Here is a 22387-nt window from a genome sequence, read left to right on the forward strand (position 1 = left end):
CCTGCTGAAGACAAGGATGAATCTAGAAGGCTTAGATCGGGCCACAAGTAGTGGACCTGACTCAACAAAGAGCCAAGTGTCTAGGGAAGCTGGATCCATCCCTGTGTCTCTTTGTCCCAAAGTCTTCATAACGCCCCGGTTCCTTGTAGTCCTTTTGGTGGAATTAAAATGGATCCGCTTCACTTACCTGCAGCACCAGTGACAGTAAAGGCAGGGACTGTGTCTACCTTGATCACTGCTTTATTGCCAGTGCCTAGTGCAGTATCTGGTGTTCAGTAAAGACTTATCTAAGGGCTGAATGATGACAGGCAACAACCCTCTTGTGCTGGGGGTAGCAGGCAGGCGAGGGGCCCTCTGGTCTAGCTCAGATGGGAAAGAAGCCACATTTGGCCCCGTGCTGGGCACCTTTGCTCTGAGGCATCACTGGGAGCAGGTCTCAGTGAGAATGTTCTAGATGTTCCAACTGCTGCATTGCAATATCTGCTTGAACACAAGAGTGGTCTCACCTCAGAGTCTCCACATGGACTCCTATTCTGCCAGCCGTGCCCCCGCCCCCCATAACTACACGGCTCACTCCCTTGCCCCCTCCGGGTCTTACTCAGACATCACCTGTAGCAGGTACTGTCAGTGACCCATCCATGTGGCCTGGCCATCTTCCAACTGCCAGATCTGCATCTGTGTGCCTGAGGGCCCTCCCCACCACCCTCAGTAAGCCAAGACGTCAACAGCCGAGGGAGCAGCTCTCAAACACTGACTGTTGGCTATTTATCCTGACTCCCTCAGCCATTGGGGGGACAAAGCCATGCTCAGTTTCCACAATTCCTTGAGTTTCCCAGCAGGATTGAGCTTCATTTGCCTCCTGTGGGAGCTGACCTAACAACACTCCCTTGATGGGCCACATTCCTCCTCCTGTACCATCCCCCTCCCCCCAGCTGGTGTTTTCTGCACCTCCCCAGCAAGCTACCTTCACTCAATTCCTTGCTTTGGGGTCTCCTTCTGGGAGAACTCAACCTAAGAGGTCCACATGTCCAGTAAGGCTCCCTGCCCCCATCTCCTCGCTGCTTTATTTGCTTCCATGGCACGTATCAGACATACTCCATATTTTACTTACTTATCTTGTTTACTGTCTCCCCAACTAAAACATAAGCTCCGTGCGGGCAGACCCAGACTTTTGACTGTGATGTTCTTTGCTGTATTGTGCTATTGCTGGTGTTCAGAACAGCACCTGGCACAAAGCAGGCTTTAGCAATGATTTGTTAGTTGAATTAATATAAATCTGCGGCTGTAGAAAAATCCATGAACCCAACACGCTGGAACAGCGTAACTGCTCAGTAATTTCAGACTGAGTTGTGATGGAGGAAGGATGCTTTAAGAGGACTTTTAAAAAGCACCCAGCCTTCTGTACTTGCAGGCTGTCACTGTCCCTCTGGGTTGTGCAGCCTTTGACGTCCATTAGATTTACTTTCCTGGAGTCGGCACAGGACCACCCTCATGTTCAGGGCCTGTGTGTCCCAGAGCAGCGCAAGACTGTTCTGCACTGGTGCTTATACATGATTTCTAGAAGCCCTCTGGGTGCTGTGCTGGATTGTGCAGAGGAGGCTCTTAATTAAGACTGAGGCTCCTGCGTCCCATGAGGCCGTGTATCGGGGTTGGGGGGTGAGGCTGCAACTGCCACCTCACAGAGCTAGCAGTGCCCCACTGGTCCCTGCCTGGCCTGGCCAGTGCAGTTTGGTGGTGACCTTCTAAGAACTCGGAGAATGCCTGTCTTTTTTCTGTTTCTCTGGTAAGGGAAGGTCTTGGGCATCTGTGGAAATGTTGGAAGTGGAAAGAGCTCCCTCCTTGCAGCTCTCCTAGGACAGGTAAGCTGTGTGCTGAGCATTGTGACGATGGAGTGGTTCCCTGCTGGCCACGTTTGGGGCCCTGGGCTCGGCCGCACTGGACTCTGTCCTCATAGTTAACGGTGATGCCCAGGAGGTCAATGCACTTGGCAGTTCCAGGCCCATGGCAGGCGGGGCTGGGCCTTCCACGCACTCTCCCCGGTTTGCCTCCTGAGGACATGAGTTAAGCAGCAACAGCTTCCTTGCCTGGAGCTCCATCTTGGTCAAAGGAAGCAATGGGTCATTAAATCCGTGGTCTTCTCATGACGTGCTTGGCCTGTGCCAAACAGAAAGGCCGGCCAGGCAGCTTGGCGGGGAGAACCCCAGCAACCTGCGACTCTCAGTGACTTTAGATCCATCTCCATTCCCCCAGTGTCTGCCCTGAGCAGCTGTTCCTCAGCGGGGGAGGGGCTGAATGAACGTGTGAACCAAAGCACACCTCGTGGTGGCAAGAGGGCGGGTGCGCCCTCCTCCTTTGCCCGCTACTTCTAGTTGCTTGACCCCAGGGAAGTGGCCAAGCCGCTCACTGCATCCACAGTAAACGAATAGCTCACAGTTGCCAAGGCTTCTCATTCCAAATGAACGAGAAACTTTCTGGGGAAAGAAATCAAGTTCTCTTTCTCCCCACTCTGTGTTCCTAAAGGGAAGGTTGGACACCTGGGATTGCCTTTGCCTGCCATAGAGACAGGGGGATGCTAGACTCAGAAGAGCCCCTCCAGACCAGGGTGACTCACTCTGGCCTCAGCTGACTCATTTTTAGAAAGAGTGACAACTCCTGCCCTGCTTGAAGGCGGAGGCAGGGGCTGAGTCAGGTGAGCTGTGGTGGTCCCTCAGGCTCCGGAATTCAGCGTGAGTGCCTTTGATAACCCTAGAGTCGGTAGGGGCATTACAGGTGACCCAGCCCAATTCTCCACCTAATAACATGAGTCCTTTCCACTGAATCCTATAAGAGATGAGTCAACCTCTGCTCAGATGCCTCCAGTGATGGGGAACTCATTATCTCTTTAGAGAGATTTGAGGTATATGGGAGTGAAATTTGCCTCCTTTTAACTTCTACCCTATGGTCTGCTCTTGTGGAATGTCCCAGAGAAAACAGAATCCATCTCCCATGTGACAGTGGTAGGATCAGGCCCCTCACGCGGTCACTTGGGAGGCCCCTCACATGGTCACTGGGTTAAGTGAGTGGACTCTGGATGGCATGGGTTGACCAGCTATCTCAGTCTCATGAGCATGGATAAGTCACTTAACCTCTCTGAGCCCTGGTTGGCTCATCTGTAAAATGGGGCTAAGGATGCTGTGATGAAGATTAAATGAGATAACTGATATAACAGTTATATGACAATTCCCAGTGCCAGCCACAGTGATTAGCATTTTATATGTACTTAACACAGTGCCTGGCATACACCCTATTCATTTTAGCTATTATTATTATAGTTGTTGTTGTTGTTATTATTATCATTCTCTCTTCTCCAAGTCTAATGTTCTCTATCCCTTAGACCATTCCTGAGGAGGAATGGGGTCACATCCCTCGGCCACCTTGGCTATCGTCCTTGGCTGTCCCCAACACACTGCCACTGGCCCACGAGCACCAGCCCTGAGCACCACAGCCTGCCTCATACACCCTTTCCTGACAGCTACAAACATGGCACCACCACTAGCCTCTCCCGTTATCTGCTGAGGCTCACCATGAAGGGCCATCTTAAATGAACGTGGGTACTCAGGGTCACAGACCGGAGCCCATGCATGTTTCTTAATTGGATTCCTCATTGTTTTGAAAGTTCAGAAGTTCTACATGAAACTAGACTTTCCACTCCTCTTGAAAAATTAGAAACTCGCCACAGCAGGCTTGCATCCTTGCTTGGCACCAACTGTGCAATGGAGTCAAGGTTGCTTCCTTAGGATGGGGCATGCCAGGGCCACCATCCACAGCAGTGCAGGCTGTGCCCTCTCCCTGGGGGCCTGGCTGAGGAGGGTGGGGTCTAACCAGTGCACCTGGGGAAGGAGGGAGCCTTTGTGATGGGTCTGTTCAGAAAGCGTCTCATCCTAGCTGCACAAAGGTGCACGTGTGCCAGCAGCAGCCCTGCAGCCTGTGCTCTCCAGAGCACAGGGCTCACCTCTGCCCCTTCTGGAACATTCCCACCTGGCCTCTCGCAGATGTTTGACTTTGAGACCCTTGGTCCGCACAGCCGGGCTTTGCAGTGTGTGGCAAGACAGCTTGTCACCCTCTCGCACCTTCCGAATTAGTGCTCATACAGTAAGTGGGTGGCAAGTATGCAACAGCCCCCCCCCCCAGGAGAAGGTGGCGAGGCCTGGCTCCTGAAGGTTCTCTGGTGTTGTTGCTCCAGATGCAGTTACAACAAGGGATCGTGGCCATCAACGGGACTCTGGCCTACATTTCCCAGCAAGCATGGATCTTTCAGGGAAATGTGAGAGAAAACATATTATTTGGAGAAAAGTATGATCACCAAAGGTAATATTAACTTTGAAAGCATGAGGCATTTTAGTATTTGGTGTAATCTGCTACAGATGCTGATGCCATAGGTAATGATTGCTAACTGGGTTTCTTTAATGAGTTCTGATTAAACATTTGTCAGATCCACATGGATGTTGCTTTTTCTCTTCCTGATCCAAGAGTTCAGGAGAGGTGCCTTCTGCAGACCTGTGATCACGCTCTCAGAAACGTACGGAATCGCCACTCAATCCCAGTGCAGAGTAGCATATGTTCTGAGGTTCTCTGTAACAGTGCATATGGTGTCTGACTGGAGGAAGAGGAATCTGGCAATTTTGCTTTAGGCCAAGTAACAAGAACTTTCCTTGAAATTGAGTGCAGCAGGTATGCAATTAGTCAGCCCTGAAACTATTAATTCACACCACTTTTCAGGATATATCACTGTTGATGTCCTCAAAACGACCTAATGGAATGAAAACAAAGTTCAAGTCATAATTTTTTAATTCACTTTGGGCCATTATATTTAAGCTCTGGAAATAGCTTCCTAAGGTTCTTTGCCGAGTTTGGTGTGCCGCCATGTACATTCTCTCGTTAGAGCCCCATAACCACCCATTTAAGGGCGGTCCTGGCCTCATATCCCCATTTTACAGATGAAGAGGTTGAGGCCCAGAGAGGAGAGCTGACCTGCCAAAGGTCAAAGCTATTAAATGTCAGAGGAACTGCAGGCCAGCATCATTTGTTCCCACTGGAACTGCCTGACAGCTCCCTCAAGTGCCACGATGCTGAAGGAAAGACAAATGGAGTTGGTTTTACAAATCTGGCTGTCAGCTCTTTAACTGTGGTCTGGACTTTCACATCTTATTGCCTGAACTCACAAACTCTATCCTTACTGACGACATCAGCCAGCATGTGCGTTCTCAGCAAGAGATCTGTTACTTCCCCTCCTTTTTCCTGGCCACGACATCCTGTCATCAAGAGGCTCAGTCAGGGAGTCCTTGGCACCAGCCGAACTGTTCTGCTCAGCATCTCCTGGACTGCCTTTGCCTGTGCCTCCTCCCAGCCCCGCCTGGAATGGCTTCTCTTCCGCCAGAAGCAGACTAGAGGGAGGGATTCCTGTCTTTTATTATCAGGACATCAGAGAGCAAATATTTACCAAATACCTGCAAGACACAGGACTATGCAGGACCATGTGGGCCAGCAGGGTGGCTCAGATGTAACTTTGCCCTTGAGGTGCGCAAGTCTGTAAAGGGTTGTAGGAGATGCATAATGGGCCAAGGAGGAATGTGCCAAGGGCAGGAGACTGTGGTGGACTGTTCAGAGGCAGCAGAGATCACAAGAGGGAAGAGAGGGTGGCGCGTGAATTGAAGGATGGACTGAGCACCCTTGCTATGTGGCATCTCTAGCCGGGGTTCTACTCCTGGGGTGGATATTGAGACTCTCAGGACCACAGGAAGCAGGAGGGTGGGAGGAAGTTTAAGATGGGGGTGGAGCTGGCAAGAAGATGAAGATGTGCTGAGCAGTCTGAATCTCATAGTCAAAGATTGGCAAAGGTGTTAACATTAATTATAACTACCGCTGATGGAGAATTTGCACACCAGACAGCGTGCTCTGGGCTTGATATGTGTGTTCCCACTTCTCACAACCCAACGAGAGTTATTAGCCTATTGTGTAGAGTAGAGAGTGAGGATCAGGGAGGTACAGTCATTTGTTCAAGGTTACCCAGCTGGATTCAAGCCCAGGTTGTTCTGATTCCAAAGCTACTGGTCTTAACCACCAGGCACACCAGCCCTAAAGTTGACACATGGGCACAATGCTCAGGGCGTCAAGGGCTGCCAGGACGTAGTGCGCCACCTGCTGGGCAGCTACCTGCTCACTCTAAGCTGGCACCGCCCACAGCTTCTCCTCGTCTACTAGTGGTCTCGCGGGCTCTGGGAGGCCTCCTCCAGCGACCTCAGCCCTCACTGGTGACTCCCTGCTCTGACTCCCACGAGCAATTTTCCCTTCAGGTGTTTCATGTGCACTGATTTCATCTTTCTCGAATGGCGGGAAGCCTGTGAGCAGAGGGGCCCTCCCAAGTCAACTCTGCATCAGGTAAGCGAGGCAGAGGTCAAGGGGAAGCTGCCCTTGGACATCAAAGGCCAAGCAATCAGCCACCTCCTCGTCTGCCCATGGCACCAGCGCACCTTTGGAGCAACCTAGGGCTGAGTGGACGTGGGGTCTTTCTCACCGTGCTTTCTCACCCACAGGTATCAGCAAACGATTCGTGTCTGTGCCCTTCAGGTGGACCTGAGCACCCCACCTTACGGAGACTTGACTGAGGTGAGTCAAACCCAGAGCTCAGCCCCACAGCGGCTCATGGCAGATCAACCGCCAGGTCCAGTGGGCTGAAGCTCTTCAGGCACCAGCTCCTTCATATCCGTGTGCCCCAGAGGGCAGAAAGATCCCAGGAAATGTGGGGAAAGTCAGGTTCTACCGTTCTGCATTCTCCACCTGGGTCCTTTCTTGGGAGGTATCACAATGGATGTGACACCAACTCCACTTGTGCTGGGCTCAGCCTGGTCACTCTTGGGGTCACTTCCAATTTGCCTGTCATCTCAGGGAAGGTTTCTGGTGAAAGGTGCTTCCTCACCTCCTGGGCCAGCTCTGTCATCCTAAGACAGAGGTCAAGGGTACAGCATTGTGGCTGGAGGCTCAAGGGCCCCTTCCTGCCTCACTGGCTCTGGCCACCCAGGAGTATAAGGGTCATCTCCAAACATTGCCCCCCAGGGTTTTGTTGAAAGGGCTGGCTGGGTCCTGGGCTGAGCCTGCCAACTCAGGTGACCCAGGGGAGTCACCGGGCCACCTTCTGTCTTCCCATCCCAGTGTACCCTCTGCACAGTCTTCCCACTCTGCCCAGGAGCCCAAAGAATGAGGCAGCCTGAAGAAAGCCCAGTTCAGAGCACATTGTCATTCTCTGCTGGTACCTCCGTGTGCCTGCATCAAAGAAATGGCCGTCACAGCCACTGCAGCCCTGGCCTTCCTGCCAGGGTTTGCTTCCACCCACCCCTACCTGCCTGCCTAGGTGTGCACTCGCCTTCCAGGCTCTAGACCTCTGCTTCTGCCAGTTGCCACCCTTCAAGTTCCCACCCCAAATCCACACCCTTAAGGAAGACTTTCCCCAGACCCAGAGTCTAAAGTAATTTGCCCCAAAGTACTTAGCTTATGCTTCTCAGTTGGCACTTGTTAAATTCTTCTTTGTGCCATTATTATGTGTATAACCAGCAACCCCTGCCCCCCCCCCCCCCCCCCCCCAAACAAAAAAAAAAAAAAAACAGAACTGCACGTCCGTAGCCAAGGCCCACATGTCTTTACTTTAAGTGCTCCTCATGTTATCTTGACCTTAAAGTTTACAGGGTAAAGGAAACATTTATGGAACAGCCCCCCCCCCCCCCCCCGCACACCACTAAGATGCTAGTTCCCAGTAGACAGGGGAATTTTCTGGTCCCACTTCATGTGTCCAGCCCCAGTGCTCAGCACAACACCTGGCTGAACTCCTGGAGGCTCACTTTGGGGTCAGTTGGATAGAATCACCTGAAGTAGGCAACCTAAGCTTTTCATCTTTTCAGCAAATGTTTATTGAGCACCTGCTCTGGGCCAGGTGTGGTGCCAGGCCTTAGGGATGTGATGATGAAAAAGGCTGACAGGTCTGTTATCTTCATGGAGCTTAGACTTGCCTAGTGGGGGCGGGGAGTTGAGCCACAGGTAAAAAGAGACCCCTTGTCCCTCTTCTCCCAGACAGTTTTCCTTCCTGTTCACTTGTCCACTTGCCCAGAGCTTCCTGCTCGACAGTGCCCTTTGGTGTTAGTGGTCGAGACGTAGCCCCTCCCTACAGGATTGCCCTGGGATGGGGCTGCTGTGAGCCAGGTACCCCTCACTCAACACTGGATGGAACGTCTCCCTACTTGCCACCGCCCACCAGGCTTCCTGCAGAAGTGGAGCTTTCCACTTTCCAGGGTAACTGGTGTGGCCAGGGGGTTCCTGTAAAGGGGTGATGAGCAGTCTGCAGAAGAATCTAGAGAAGCTTCAGGAAGTTCCTGGTCCCCAAGGACTGCAGGGTGGGGAATGGGGTCTGGTGGTGGACAGTAAGTAAGTAGCATTGCCCTTGTCTGCAGATCGGGGAGCAGGGCCTCAACCTCTCTGGGGGGCAGAGGCAGAGGATCAGCCTGGCCTGAGCCATCTACTTGAACCATGAGATCTACCTGCTGGATGACCCACTGTCGGCCGTGGACGCCCACGTGGGGAAGCACATCTTTGAGGAGTGCATTGAGAAGGCGCTCATGGGGAAGACCGTCATCCTGGTGACCCACCAGCTGCAGGTGACCGGGACCAGCAGGACCCATGAGGTCATGAAATAGGTGTGGCACTTGATGCTCACAGAGTCTCTTCTTCTGCCTAAACCTGTTGTCCTCACCTGGACCAGGTCAGGGAAGGGGAGAGGTGCACAGGAGACACCGTGACCGTCCCCGGCCATCCTGGCCCTCACCTGGCCCTGCCTGCTCCTCTCTGTGCACGGCTTCCGTTGCCCTACCTTTGGGCTCAGTGGGGCCAAGACCTTTCCTCCATCAGAGGGAGATTCTCCAGCTCTGGACCACTGACCCCTACCTGTGGGGTGGACACGGGGCACCTTCTCCAGCTCTGGACCACTGATGGTGGGGAGATGGGAAGTCGGGTAGGAAAATTTAGACCAACCTTTCCTCCCGCAAGGGCTGGGCAGGCCTGAGGCCAGGGGTGCCTGGGTGTGGGGTGGCAGGGGATGACAGATCCCTTGATGAGAGGCCCAGATACCCCTGGCGTCACTCCCCAGGGGAAAAAGGCTGGAGACCAGGACTTCGGAACTAAGGCAAGAAGCTTCTGCCCAGAGCCACGCTCTCAGGCTTAGGAACATGAATATTGCCCAGGAAAGGGACTGACTGCATCCCCTGAATGAGCTTGGGAATTTGGCAGGGTGGGGACAGTTCTTACAGTGTCAGCCCCATGTAAAGGGTTCTGGATGCCTGGTGGGAATCCAGGACCCCTCTCTACCCTGAGATAAGCCAGGTTACCCCTGTCCTACAGTGACTCCCCAGAGAGGTACTCTGTGTGTGTGTATGTGTGTGCGCACATGCGTGTGCACGCACATGCGTGTGCGTCCCCTGCAGGAGAGAGCCCACAGGACTGGCCTGTAATGAGAGGTCAATTGGAGCAGAGGCAGCAGAAGTCCTGTCTTCTGACTCTCCTGCCACCTGTGGGGAAATGTTAAACTAGGGGTAAGAGGCAGGACTCTCAGCCTTTGCAAAGGTAAGTCAAGCTGGGATGGGAGCTGGCAGCAAATGAAGTTGCCATGGCTACAGGACGCTGTAGCCAGCATCTTTAGGCTCCTCTGTCAGTGGCCAGAAGGGCTGGCCAAAGAGGAAAAAGTTTCTTCAAGACCCAGGAAAACCATACCTTCCTATACCTGTGGCTTTGCCCCCAGCCTCTGCCTCTGTTTGCTGAGGGCTAGAGACCTCAGAATAAGCTCCAAGCATCTGAATTTTGCCTGTGGGGATTGCTCAGGTTTCCTCTGAGTGGCATCTCTCACCTCCAGGAAGCATCCAGCTGGGCTGGTGCAAACAAGACCTCCTCGTTCCTCTGCTGGGCAGGGACCAGGGTGAGAAGAAGGTTGGATTTCTTCTGGGCCCCCATGAGGTGACTGGGAATGGCCTCTCGCCCATCTAGGCTGCTAAATATGGTGACCACAGCTCTGCAGTGCAAGGGTCCAGTCCCTAGAGACCATGTGTAGCAGGGAGGGCTGTCCTCCTGGAGTCCTGGGGGTGCACAGGGAGACTCCTGGCACCTGACGGATGTGGGTCAGAGCTGTCTTTGCAGGAGTCCTCAAGGGGGGAGAATGTGACCTTGGCCCTGGCCCAATCTCTGAACCTCACTCACCAGCGGTATGAACTCAGGCAAGAACCCAGGAGGCCTCAGAGACTCTATTTTTCACCAAGGTCATTTCATCTTACTTTTTGTGCGTTGAAAAATACAGGCAGCCACCAGATGGCACTGGAGTCTCAGTCTGGCCCTCCATTGTTGGGGAGGAGGCGCTCAGAGCCCGGACCTGGAGCCCGTGGGCTTTTCCAGAACATTTCTCGGGCTGCTTTTACTCTGGGGCTCGCGGGCAATCTGTATGCTTCCGGGTGCTCAGGCTGGACGATTGCCCTCCTATTACTTGAGGAAACAAATGAAATGAGGCCGCTGGCCTGCCACTGAAATCCAACCCAGGGCCAGATTTCGTGAGTTTGCAGAACAAAGCTGCTCAGATCACACCTAGTCTCACTGGAGAGAACTGGGAGCTTGCTGGCCAGAGGGGCTGCACCAGAAACTTCAGGGGCTGGAATGTGTGCCCCTACATCTGTGCCTCAGTTTCCACATCTGAGAAATGGGCTGATAATAATGCTGCCTGCTTTCTTCACTGGGTTGTGGGAGACTGAGAGATAGGAGACGAGCTCGGCCTTTGAAAGTTAGAAGATGCTGTGCAAAGGTGAGAGGTGATTTTCAGGAAAATGGCTCTGTCAGAAAGTGTCTCAACTGGACATTAAAAGCCAGACTGTCCCTCCTTGGGCTGTCTGGGAAAGTGGACAGGGCAGTTAGTACAAAGGACGCAGAAAGGCTGGAGCTGTCCAAAGCCAAGCGAAACTGCTGTCATTTGGCCTTTTGGGCACCACCCTCTTCCCCCCAAACCCCATCAGATGCACAATGACCAAATGCAGCTACTCCTTTCAGGGTTTCAATCAAGAGCATCAAAGGTAGATTTGACCTTGGGTGAACCCCAAAGCACAGGGGAAAGACCTGTATTTCAAGGCCCTGTTTTGGCTGAACCATCTTAGATCTCACAGCATCTTGTCCACCTCTAAGAGGGTCTTCCTGCCCCTAGATGGGCTGATCCTATGGGGAGAGCTTGGTCTCATTCCAAAATGAAAGGAAACTCCTCTTAGCAACTCTTTGATTTCAGGCATGATATGGAAATGAAGGGAACTCAAATTAGAAAAACAGAAGTGCTTTGGGCAAAATGTAGGATGCTATCATGAAATGCGGCTATATTTTTATTGTACAGATAAAGCTGGTGTAAACTCCTCAGGCCAGGTAGTGTGGCCTGGAGGCCAGAGACTGCACGGTAGGCTACATCACCTGTAGCCTAGATGAGGATGATGAGGTGGGCTTGTAATGTTACAACAGAGGGAAGCCATCTCTGAGGTCATATTTCCCCTCTCCACCAAATCTTGGCTGCAGTGACTTTGTCAATTTCATACTCCCAAGTCTCCATGACCAGATTTCTTAGCACAGCAGTTCACGTAGGAAGCAATGGCAAAGGAAGGCTCAATATGCTTCACAGTGGCAACTTTTATACTCATGAGACCCGTGGGCACTAAATCAGTGCTTCTCAACTGGGGGCCATTTTGCCTCCTAGCCAGCACTGGGCAATGTCTGGAAACACTTTTGCTTGTCACACCTGGGGGAGGAGGTGTTCCTGACATCTAGTGGGTAGAAGCCAGGGAGGCTGCTAAATATCCTACAATGCACAGGTCAGTCCCCAACCCACCCCACCCCCCAACAAAGAACTATATGGCCCTCAATGTCAGTGGTGCCAAGGTTGAGAACCCCTGGACCCGATGAGCCTGGGACACTGCTGAATGGGAGTCTGGCATGGCTCTCTTCTCTCTCTTCCAAGGCAGAAGCTCACTGTACATTGCTCTAGTATCACTGCAGTTCCTGGAGTGTTGTGACGAAGTCTTCTTGCTGGAAGATGGAGAGATCTGTGAAAAGGGAACAGTTAATGGAGGAGAGAGGACTATGCAAAACTGATTCACAACCTCTGAGGGTTGCAATTCAAGTTAAAACTCTTCGGCCTTGGGTGCAAAAGATTGGGTGCCTTCCCTCATGATTTCTGGCCTGGAGACGTTCTTTCATTTCATTTTCAGAGGAATTTCATTTTGTCTCCAGGATCCTGAGCACATTTATGATGCAGCAGTGGTGGAAGCCCTTAAGGAGAGCCCTGCTGAGAGAGACGAAGACACTGGTACAATCAGAGTTCCAATCACGCCTCTCTTATCACCCATGGCTCACGAGTGGACACAGATCTCTCTTTATTTCTCACCCTAGTTTTGGCTCCAGAGACGAGAAACATGATGGAAAAGAACCTGAAACAGAATCAGAGTTTGTAGACATAAAACGTATTTACCTTTCATTCCCTCAGTTACATACTCTTAACTATTTGTTGGACACCTACCATTTGGGACAGAGAAGTGTAGGCACACTGTATGTCCTTTGGGGCAGCTAGAATTATGTGGTTTACTATAGTGTGAGCCTTGGGGCTCAACTGCCTGAGTCCAAATTCTGGCTCAGCCACTTACTAGTTTTATGACTTTGAAGCAAGGTACTTGGCCACTCTGAACCTTAGTTCCTTAATCCATAAAATGGGGGAAATAAGAGTACCAACTTCATAGGTTCTTGCAAAGATTACATTAGAAACTGTACATAGAATGAATAACACAGTGCCGACATATAGTAACCCTCAGTAGTTGTTGTTATGGTGATGATGATGATGATGATGATGATTAGTTGGAAAGATCAAAGCAATACACAGAGATTAATTACATGCAAAAGTGCACACAGGAGATGTTTCCCAGTCTTTATGGGGAGCATTGAGAAAGAATTGTGCAACCGTGAAGAGACTGAGGTGGGATAAGTTTATTCATTCTTTCCACAAAAGGACTCAACATTCTACTATGTGCCAGGCACTAAGCTAGGCTGGGGAGAGAAAGAAAATATGCCCCTGTCCTCAGAATCTTTTGCTCTGGTGGGAGCCACCTGCAAGAGGATAATCATTGGAAACTGTGATAAGAGTAATGGGGAGCTGGGATGGGAGTGAGAAGTCAGGGAGAGCTTCACAGAGGAGGTGAACTTTGGACTGGTCCTTTAAGCATATGTAGGAGTTTGCCAGGGACACTCTGGTGACAAGGAGGGGAAAGGGGAGGACTTGGGCTCGAGGGCATCAGGCAATTCCAGGAAGGCAGAGAGGAAAGATGTGGGAGATAAACTTGGCGAGCTGTCTCTCCTCCTTAGACTCTGTTGCCTTCCATCCCTTTATCCAGTCAACATTTGTTGAGCACCTGCTCTGTGCCCTGCCCCTCACTGGGCACTGAGAGGGCAGAGATCAAAATACCCCTAGCTCAAAGTGCCCACAGCAAGGTCCCTCAAAAATGTGTAGCTGAAAAAGACCCTTAGTATATTTCATCAAATTTAAGATGCCATCCATTTTGAGAGCACCATCATTTTATGTAGCACTAAGAAAAGTCTCTGCCAATTAGATGATATGGCATACTACCGAATGGGACACATCCTGATTCCAGAGATGCTAAAATGCAGGAAAAAAATGTGAGTCTTCTTATCGATGAAAGTTGGCACCATTAATGGTGCTTGTGACAAATGCGTGCCCATTTGGAAAGACAATATATTTTTATCGCTCTGGAGGCGGCCAAGGCTGAAGTGGGGAGGGGCGCCCTGTAGTCTCTTCCACGCTTTCCCAGGAAAGCTCCAGGCTGCTCAGGAGTTGGGGTCCTGTGGGGAGAGTGAACCCTGCCCCTCTTCTCCTCGTGCCCCTTCTCTGGAGAGGAAAAAGGGGAAAGTGTGAAATTAAACGCTCTGAGAGCTATAGGAAGGGAAGGGTTGAAGGTGACAGCCCACTGGGCTGGCATGAGGGCATTTTCCAAGGGCAGCGTCAGAGCATCAGCAGCACGGCTGACTGGGCTGGGGCTGCAAGGGGATCTGACAGTTTCTTTTACGCTCTAGGGTGCCATTCATTAGGCTCTGCTGACCCATCGAGGTGACCCCCTCGTGCTGCAGCCCCAGAGGGAGACACAATGAGTGAAAGTCAGGCTGAACATTTCAAAGAAGCGCGAGGGTTCCCAGGCAGAGAGGATAATGGCAGCTCTATTCATGGAGGCGCCTTTGAGATGGGACAGTTTTCCTTGCCAGGGCAGGATGCAGAGAGCCCTGAGAAGGGGGGCCCCCTTGTCTGGCTCTATTTATCTCTGTTTACAAGAGCCAGGTATAACTACAGCATGCTGCTTTGGAGCGGACAATTTCATGCTCCTCTGTGTAGGAGAGGGAAGAGACGTGCATTCAACCCTGGCTTCTGGGAGCTCTTAGGCAGCCTCCCTGCACCTCTGAAAGCTGTTTCAACGAGAGCTTGACGGTCATTTGCCCTCACCCTTTGGGAAATGGAGAGGACTTGGGACAGCCACCTGGAGGGAATCAGGAATCCACCTGGGAGGATGCCCCAGGTTTCTCCTCATGGTGTGAGCTCCATGGTAGATGCCTTCTTGTTGGCCCTGTAGTAGATGGTGTGGGTGCCCTTAGCGCTTCTGCGCACACAGCCCAACACCCAGCTGCCATACCTGCATCCCTTTGCCTGGGGCTCTCTCGTAGCTGCCAGCTGCAGGTCAAGGGAGAAGCGCTGGGGAATTAGCCCCTCACCCAACGGCCAACGAGAGTTTGTGTAGAAACATCCCAGATCCCGCTGATCACGAGAAAGACCTCTGAGTTGTAGTTCTGTCCCAGCCTGAGATTTCTCTGCGCTGGGTTAAGCTCCCATTGCCCATGGGTGCCGCTGCCTTGATGAGACACCTTTTATTGTTGCCTTCCTTTCCCTGTACCCTTTAACTCTGGAGTAAACTGCATGCGTTCACATTCTCTTCTTAGGATCTGCTTCTGCAGAACTAGATCAAGACAACCCCTGTCTCCCCAGGGCTGAGCACATAGTAGGTGCTTAATAAATATATTTCTCAAAACACTGAAAATCACCTGCCTCACAGGGCTGTAATGAGGACCAAATAAAACAAAATGAGCAAAAGTATGTTGGAAATTTCAAAGCATAGGGCTAGTGGAAGAAAGGATGGCAGTTGGCCCTAATGGTGGCCGGGAGTGGGCGGGAGGGGGCCTGCCCCGCTGGGAGCGCCGCAGGACTTGTGTTTGTCCCCACGGTTCCTCTGCACCAGCTCATCCAGACTGAGTCCCCCCGGGGAGGAACCATGACCTGGAAAACTTATCACACGTACATTAAGGCTTCTGGAGGTTCGGTAGAAAACAACGGGTCTCTTGATTTAATTTGCATTAAAAAATTCTTTCTTAAACTGTTGGGTTCATGTTTTATGGTTTCCTTAACAATTACTCTCTTTATGCTAGGGTCATTTATCAGTGCTTTTATTCTTTCCTCCTAAAAATCTGAAGTCTGATAAAACAGCCTTTTAAATGGAATCATCCTTTATCTCCATTAAAGCTGCCAGACTCTCTTTATTGAAACTGAGTGAGCAGCAGCATGACCCAGCTATGGTTCTTGTGTAACCTCACTCTCTAATCGCTGAAGACAGCAGCCACCCACTCGTTGCCTGCCTTCAGTGCAAGAGTCATCTCCATGAGCAAAACATACCTGAGAGTTTCATTCCTTGTCTCTCCTCAGCAAGACTGGGATTTTGTTTGTTTTAAAATACTGAGTCATTTCTATTAAAGTGAATAGTGGTTTTTTTTTTTTTTTTTTTTTTTTAATATGTTGACAATTTGGACCCATGTTCCAACCAGATGGAACAGATGTTCCTATTGGGGGTTCAGGGACCTAACACTCAGACTTGTCACATCAGCCTAGAAAGTGGTTCCCGGGGTAGAGGCCATTTTCCTACAGGCTTTGATTTTCCCACCAGGGTTGGACCCAAGGAAGAGGAGCCCCCCACAGCCCCCTGGCCTCTGTAACCCCTGGCCCTCTACCCTCCCCTGCAGGGTACTTCCTCTCTCTCTTCGTGGTCTCTCTTCCTCGTGATGATCGGCAGCTCCGTCTTCAGCAACGTGTGGCTGGGTGTCGGGTTAAACAAGGGCTCACAGCTGAGTTCCCTTTTGCCTTTGGGAAATGCTGAGTCAGTTGCTAATGGAGAGTCTGAACACCATGCAATGAGCCTTCCACAGCCCTCTCCATGAGGCTGAGGTCAGATGCTTACACTACACAACTCAACTCCTGAAATCCCCTTTGATTTTTCAAGACAAGCAGGGCATCCAAATTTGTATGTGCCACCTTCAAATTTTAAAGGATTGGCTAAAAAGCTTGTGCCAGGCAAATGCAGCATGGCTGGAGTCGTGCACATGCAAGATAGGGTCAGTGCTGCAACCTCTGTTGTAAGGCACCTCTGAGGAGTGTCTGGGAAGCGCTGGGGAAGCCTAACACAGATTTCTGTCTTCTTGCCTCTGAAGAGAAACTGGCATCTTGTCATGGACACTGTCTGGTGTCAGAGAGTTCTACCTGGCTCTGCTCCCCTACAGGAATAGGACATGCAAAAGTCAGACTGGGTCCCTGGATGTGCTGTAGGGCCACTGGGGGGCCTATCTCTGCCTCCCAAGCTCTCATCTAGGCCAAGCCCCTCCTGGAAAGGACGGATAAATCTGCTCTCCCTCAAGCTTGCTGGAAACTCTCCCAGCTTTTGGCCTATGGTTTCAAAGCTTTTCTGGAGCCCCGGGAAATGCTGTGGGGTTGCCTGCCCATCCTCCAAGATTACATTTTGGTACAGTTCTGTTGCTATGACAACCAAAGGGAGGAGGCCCTGGGAAGACATGGGCAGGGGAGAGGATGCGATTGCCTTCCTGGAGTTTGGCATAGCTCCTGAGACCAGTCCCAAGGAGAGAAGCCAAGGGGTGGCCTTCTCTGTGAAAAAAAGAGAGCCATCTCTGGAACGTCCCCCAGATCCTTGCTTACTCATGAAGAGCCCTTTCCTTGGAGAACCCAAGGGGTGAGTCAGAGCGGAGCCTCTCCTTACACGTGGTGCTTCCCCAGTAGGCCAGTGCCATTCTAATTGGGCAGCAGCAATGATGGCTGACCCACGCATTGGCACCACCACCAGACACTGTGGGCATAGCCCACAGCGCAGTGAAACCTCCTCTTCAAGATGGTCCTTTGGTCAATAAGCTCCCCAGGGATGCTTTTGCTTTTATGGATGTTCATCCACCAGCCTCTGGTTTACATTTCCGCTATTGCTGTAATAAGCAAAATGGCATTTAGAAGAAAGATGCTTGTTCGCTCCCCAAAGGCAGTCTTGACTTTTAGCACATGGCTCAGAGAAAAGCAAAACTGCCAGTTTTTCAGAGGAGGAGATGGCCTCCCTCCAGAAATGTAGGCACAAACACGTGTTCTCCTCGTGCAGGATGGAGTGTGGTCTCCTTGAATCCTCCCAGAGTCCTTGGTTCATCAGGCTCCCTCCTCCCCACCACCGACTCCAGGGCAGTGGACCAGTGCCCTCCTAGGTGCACCCTGAGAAAGGGAAAGGCAGAGGGCCCTGGGGGGGGGGGCGGACCCCTGGGGGGGGGGGCTGACCCGTCATACAGAGAAGCTCCTGAGTCTCCCCGAAGGCCCGGTGGTTTCTGCCATCAGGTCTCTGATTCCCTGGCCTGTCTGGGCTGCCTGAGTGTTGCTCAGCCAGCATATGGAACCCAGATATTGTTGCTTCTGTGATTTTCCTGGCCCAGCATCACCTCTGGTCTCCTGAGGTGCAGTTGGTTTATGAGATGACTGCCCTACACAAGTCTGGTTTGTCTGCTCTGCTTTTCTCACTGACTGTGCTGAGCCTCATCAGCCAGGGGCCCTTGGGGGCCCAGCGGCCCAGCAGGAGGACCCATGCAAAGCTCAGGAGTCCCCACAGGGAACTGACTTGATTTTACCACCCGACTCATTCTTAACAATTATGCACTCCTTTTTAGTTTCTTCTCCCTGGAAAGATTCTCTGAAAAATTCCCATTCTTCTGACAGTTGATCAATTCTTGGTGCCTCTTGTTTTCCTCCCAAGGTGACGTGTGGGTCTCATGGCATCATGAGCACGTGCGAGGTGGGCCTGGTGCAGGCAGACACCGGGCCGAGGGTGTACCAGTGGGCGTATGCAGGGAGCATGGTGTCCGTGCTGGTGTTTGGTATCACCCAAGGCTTCACTTTCACCAAGACCACTCTGATGGCATCCTTCTCACTGCACAACTGAGTGTTTGACAAGGTACAGGCTCCCCATCTCCCACCCCAGGGGCTGCATGTGCATCGGTACATCAGTCAGTGGGGTTTATTGATCACCTGCGATGTGCCAGACACTGTGCTCAGCTCTGGGGTGGACACTGCTCTCGGAGCTTACAGTCGAGTCTGGGAAGAGTCTCCCAGTATCTAATTATCAACTGCAAAGGCAAACTTCAGGGAGCTGTGGGTGTGTCATGGGCCCAGGCAGGGCTGAGGAGTGAAGGTGTGAGTGGTCAGGAAGGTCTCCCTGGGACACTGCCCTGGAGCAGACGTGTGCAGGCCCAGAGGGCATCTCCTGCTCCAAGGAGCTCTGAGGACATCAGGCCCCCTCTTCATTCCGCTGCTGCCATGGAGGGCCCTGGCCAGAGCGCACAGGTGTGCCCCCCACCCCACCCCGCCACAAACACACAGGGGAACTTGGCCTTTTATTGCCCTGGGCAAAAAATCCCTCCCTCCTCCAAGGAGGCTGAACCCCTCCACGGTCACTCTCATCCACGGCGGTGGCGAGAAAGGGCTGCATTCTCGCTTTCCCAGGACGGCCTGGCACATTGTGTTGGCCCCCAGAGAAAACCTCAGGCCTGGCTTGCGATCCCAGCCCCAGAGAGCGCCGGACGGGGCAGGGGTGGGGGTCACCAAACAGGCACGTAGCCCCTGACCCTCCATCGTCACCCACAGATCCTGGAGAGCCCGATGAGTTTCTTTGACAGGACTCCCTCCGGCCGGCTAATGAACCGTTTTTCTGAGGACACGAATGAGCTGGATGTGAGGCTGCCGTTTCATGCCGAGAACTTTCTGCAGCAGTTTTTTATGGTGCTGTTTATTCTCGTGATACTGGCTGCTGTGTTTCCTGCTGTCCTTTTAGTCCTGGCTCATTGTTTTACGGCAGGTCAGTGCACGATTTAAAAAGGAGCACACGAAACCTATGCATATTTGGTTAACCCTGTGCAGTGACCCGGTAGTATCTGGTGGTACTGAGTCCTTGCTGTCTTCTCTGAATGGTGGAGCACGTTGATTTTTGGTGATGTGCTAAGTGCTCGGCATACATCTGGCATTTGAGCCTCAGAGCAACGCTGAGGGGTGGATATGGCTGGGGGGGGGAGTCACTGGTCCCAGGCCAGGAAATGAGCGACCGTGGTTGCTGTCTACCTGCTGTTATGTTCTTAACCACTGGGCTTTGCCATTCCTGCCCACGGGCCTTGGCCATCCCTGCTGCTGGAGGATAGAGGAGCCCAGTCTCTCCGAGATTTGAGAAATAGCCCCACCTGGCCACTGATGTGGTGAGAGAAAGGCCTTGGCTGCTTGGCACTGAGGGGTCCCCGTGCCCACCTTCACACCCACCCTGGGGGAAAGCAGGAGGGCAGCATCGGTCTCAGCTTTCCAGGAAACCCAGCTCCTCAGGCCCTCCCTCGCCCTGGGTGAGCTGGAGTTCTCAGCAGGCAGCCTGCTGGGTATTGCGTGAGGGCTAAGCATTGGAAATCAGTTGAAATTTGCAACAGAGTCCCAGCTCTGCTGCAAAACTAGCTGGAGGACCTTGGAGAAGTCGGAGGAACACTGCAGGCCTCAGTCTCCTTATCTCTAAAATGGTAATCATCGAAACATGCGCCTCGCCTGTTCTGCAAGGGTTCTCAGAGGATCAATAAGTGTCTTATAAATTAGAAATGGGACACAATATTATACAAAATTTGAGTTTCTATAAAACTCAACAAAATGTTTATCACGTTCCTAAATGTGCCCAGCCCTGGTCTGGACACGGAGGGTCTTGAAGAGAGTGCCCCAGATTGCAAGGATTCAGCCCAGAAATCATGGACCCACGTCCACCTGTAAGCAGGAACATCACACTCAGAGCTGAGTTTTAGAAATATTGCTGTGGCCATTGCACAGTGTGGGGGGGGTGGATGAAGGTACAGAAAGATTGAGACAAGGCTACAGGATTGGAGAATCTTGCAGTGTTGAATCTTAGTGAGAACTGAGACATAGGCAGCAGCAGTCAGGACAGAAAAGAGGTGGATTCAGGAGCCATTTCGCAGATAGTCCGCTGGGGTTGGGGGATGGGAGAGGCCAAGGATGAGTCCAAGACGGGGAGTGCTGTGAAGACAGATATGAGTGATACAGGAGGAGATGCAGTTGGGGGTGATCAAGATTACCGGTTTGATTTTGGATGTTTCAAGGTTGTGGATCAAGTCCACAGATGATGCCACAGACAGTGGGCAATGTGAGTGTAGGGATGCATGGTCAGAGAGGCTGACTCCACATCCTTGGCTGAAGCTGGCGTCGCCATGGGAACTAGTACATGTGCCCTGGGAGTTGGGGGAGCGGGGCTCTCGCTTCAGTCTCCCACTGCCTCCTTCGTGACTCTGAGAAAGGACACATGGGCCTCAGTGTCCAGCCTCAAGAGTTTATTGCAGTGACCAAATACAAATAATTTCTGCAAGTCCTTTACAACATAGCATGTCCTGGGTGCCACTTCTTAAAATGGATTCCTTGGGCTGGTGTTTGTTTTTGTAATCTGTGTGTTTGTCTGACCATTGTTCCTGTCTGTTCTCCCCTCTGTGCTGTTGACTTACTTAGTAAAAGGTTTTTCTCTGCCCTGCACCCCTACTTCTTGCTACAAGACAGGCCAGATCAGCCTGATCCAGACTGAGTTACCCAATGTTTCCAACTAACTCACTTGAGCTCTGAATGAGGTTTCCCTTCCTCTCCCCTGGGTGAGTGTCAGCTGAGTCTGGAGTCCAGATCAGATTCGCTGTCACGGGCCAGCTGCCAATGTGTGTGCCGAGGGCAGTGGTCTCGCACTCACCGGGGCCCTGGGGGAGTTACGTCCCGTGGAGCATTTGGTTTTAAAATCAGCTCCTGAGGTGACAATGTTCAAATGTTGTTCAAAATTACCTTTGAAAATGTCTTTAGAAGATCACATATTGGCAGTTGACACAACAGATCCAGATTTCCCTCCACAATTGGAACAGATCCCTTTTTCTTTGGTCGGGTACCCAGTAGTTGGCTTGCATTCAGGGGCTGCACTGTGTGAAAAACACTAGTCTTCAAAGAAGAGAGTCACAGCTCGTGCAGCGAGACACTCATGCTGCAAGAAGCCTTCAGAACTGAGACCACAGGAAGCAGTGGCTCAAATTTCTGAGACCCCACCCTCACACACAGGGGTGGGCCCCCCAAGAGGAGAATGGCGGGCTAGCCCCTCCTCCCTGGTTAGATAGCACCGTCCGTCTTAAATTTGTCTTGAGTGCCCAGTTGGATTTGTGTGAGCTGAGGGGAGTACTGGGAGACCCCATTTGGGGCCCTCCGGACCACTCTAGGTTTTCCCAAAGCCTTTTTTTTTTTTTTTTTTTTTTTTGCGGTACGCGGGCCTCTCACTCTTGTGGCCTCTCCCGTTGCGGAGCACAGGCTCCGGACGCGCAGGCTCAGCGGCCATGGCTCACGGGCCAAGTCGCTCCGCGGCATGTGGGATCCTCCCGGACCGGGGCACGAACCCGTGTCCCCTGCATCGGCAGGCGGACTCTCAACCACTGCGCCACCAGGGAAAACCCCCACAGCATTTTTCACAGAGGAGTCCAGGAGCTCAAGAAGGTCGAGAGCGTCAGCCGGTCCCCCTGGTTCTCCCACGTAGCCTCGTCCATGCAGGGCCTGGGAACCATCCACTCCTACCACAAGAGGGAGGACTGCATCAGCAAGTAAGTCCTGGGAAAGGCGTGCCCCAGGGCTTCTGCTCCCTATCAGCCCCAGCGGGAGGCCCAGAAACACCGGCTGCTCTGGCTCTGAGGAGGGAAGTCTGGGTGGCGCGGCCTGACTGTGGACGGAGAGCCAGTAGAACGGAGGAGGTGCCCCTCACACACTAGGCCTTTCTCCCCAGTGTCCGAGGCCCCCAAAGACTCGAGCTCATCCAATGACAACCTCAGTACAGGGTTTTACATGTTTTATTTGTTTCTCCCTAAAAGTAAAATGTGTTCAGTTCAGGAAAATAGG

At 52.1% G+C, this 22387-nt stretch overlaps 1 protein-coding gene across 1 annotated transcript in view; it reads left to right on the top strand.

Moving 5' to 3' along the window:
- ABCC12 (ATP binding cassette subfamily C member 12) overlaps positions 1-22387 on the top strand; it is a 59677-nt gene that overhangs the window by 21935 nt on the left and 15355 nt on the right. The window contains 16 exon segments of the mRNA XM_007450637.1: positions 1789-1859; positions 4223-4347; positions 6573-6645; positions 8478-8681; positions 12088-12149; positions 12151-12168; positions 12170-12211; positions 12300-12397; positions 12495-12545; positions 15358-15453; positions 16153-16177; positions 16179-16252; positions 18199-18398; positions 19088-19298; positions 20263-20278; positions 21958-22095. Coding sequence (XP_007450699.1) covers positions 1789-1859; positions 4223-4347; positions 6573-6645; positions 8478-8681; positions 12088-12149; positions 12151-12168; positions 12170-12211; positions 12300-12397; positions 12495-12545; positions 15358-15453; positions 16153-16177; positions 16179-16252; positions 18199-18398; positions 19088-19298; positions 20263-20278; positions 21958-22095 — 1504 coding nt within the window.

Source organism: Lipotes vexillifer, unplaced genomic scaffold (genome assembly GCF_000442215.2).
Source record: "Lipotes vexillifer unplaced genomic scaffold, Lipotes_vexillifer_v1.1 scaffold943, whole genome shotgun sequence".
Taxonomy (NCBI): Eukaryota; Metazoa; Chordata; class Mammalia; order Artiodactyla; family Lipotidae; genus Lipotes; species Lipotes vexillifer.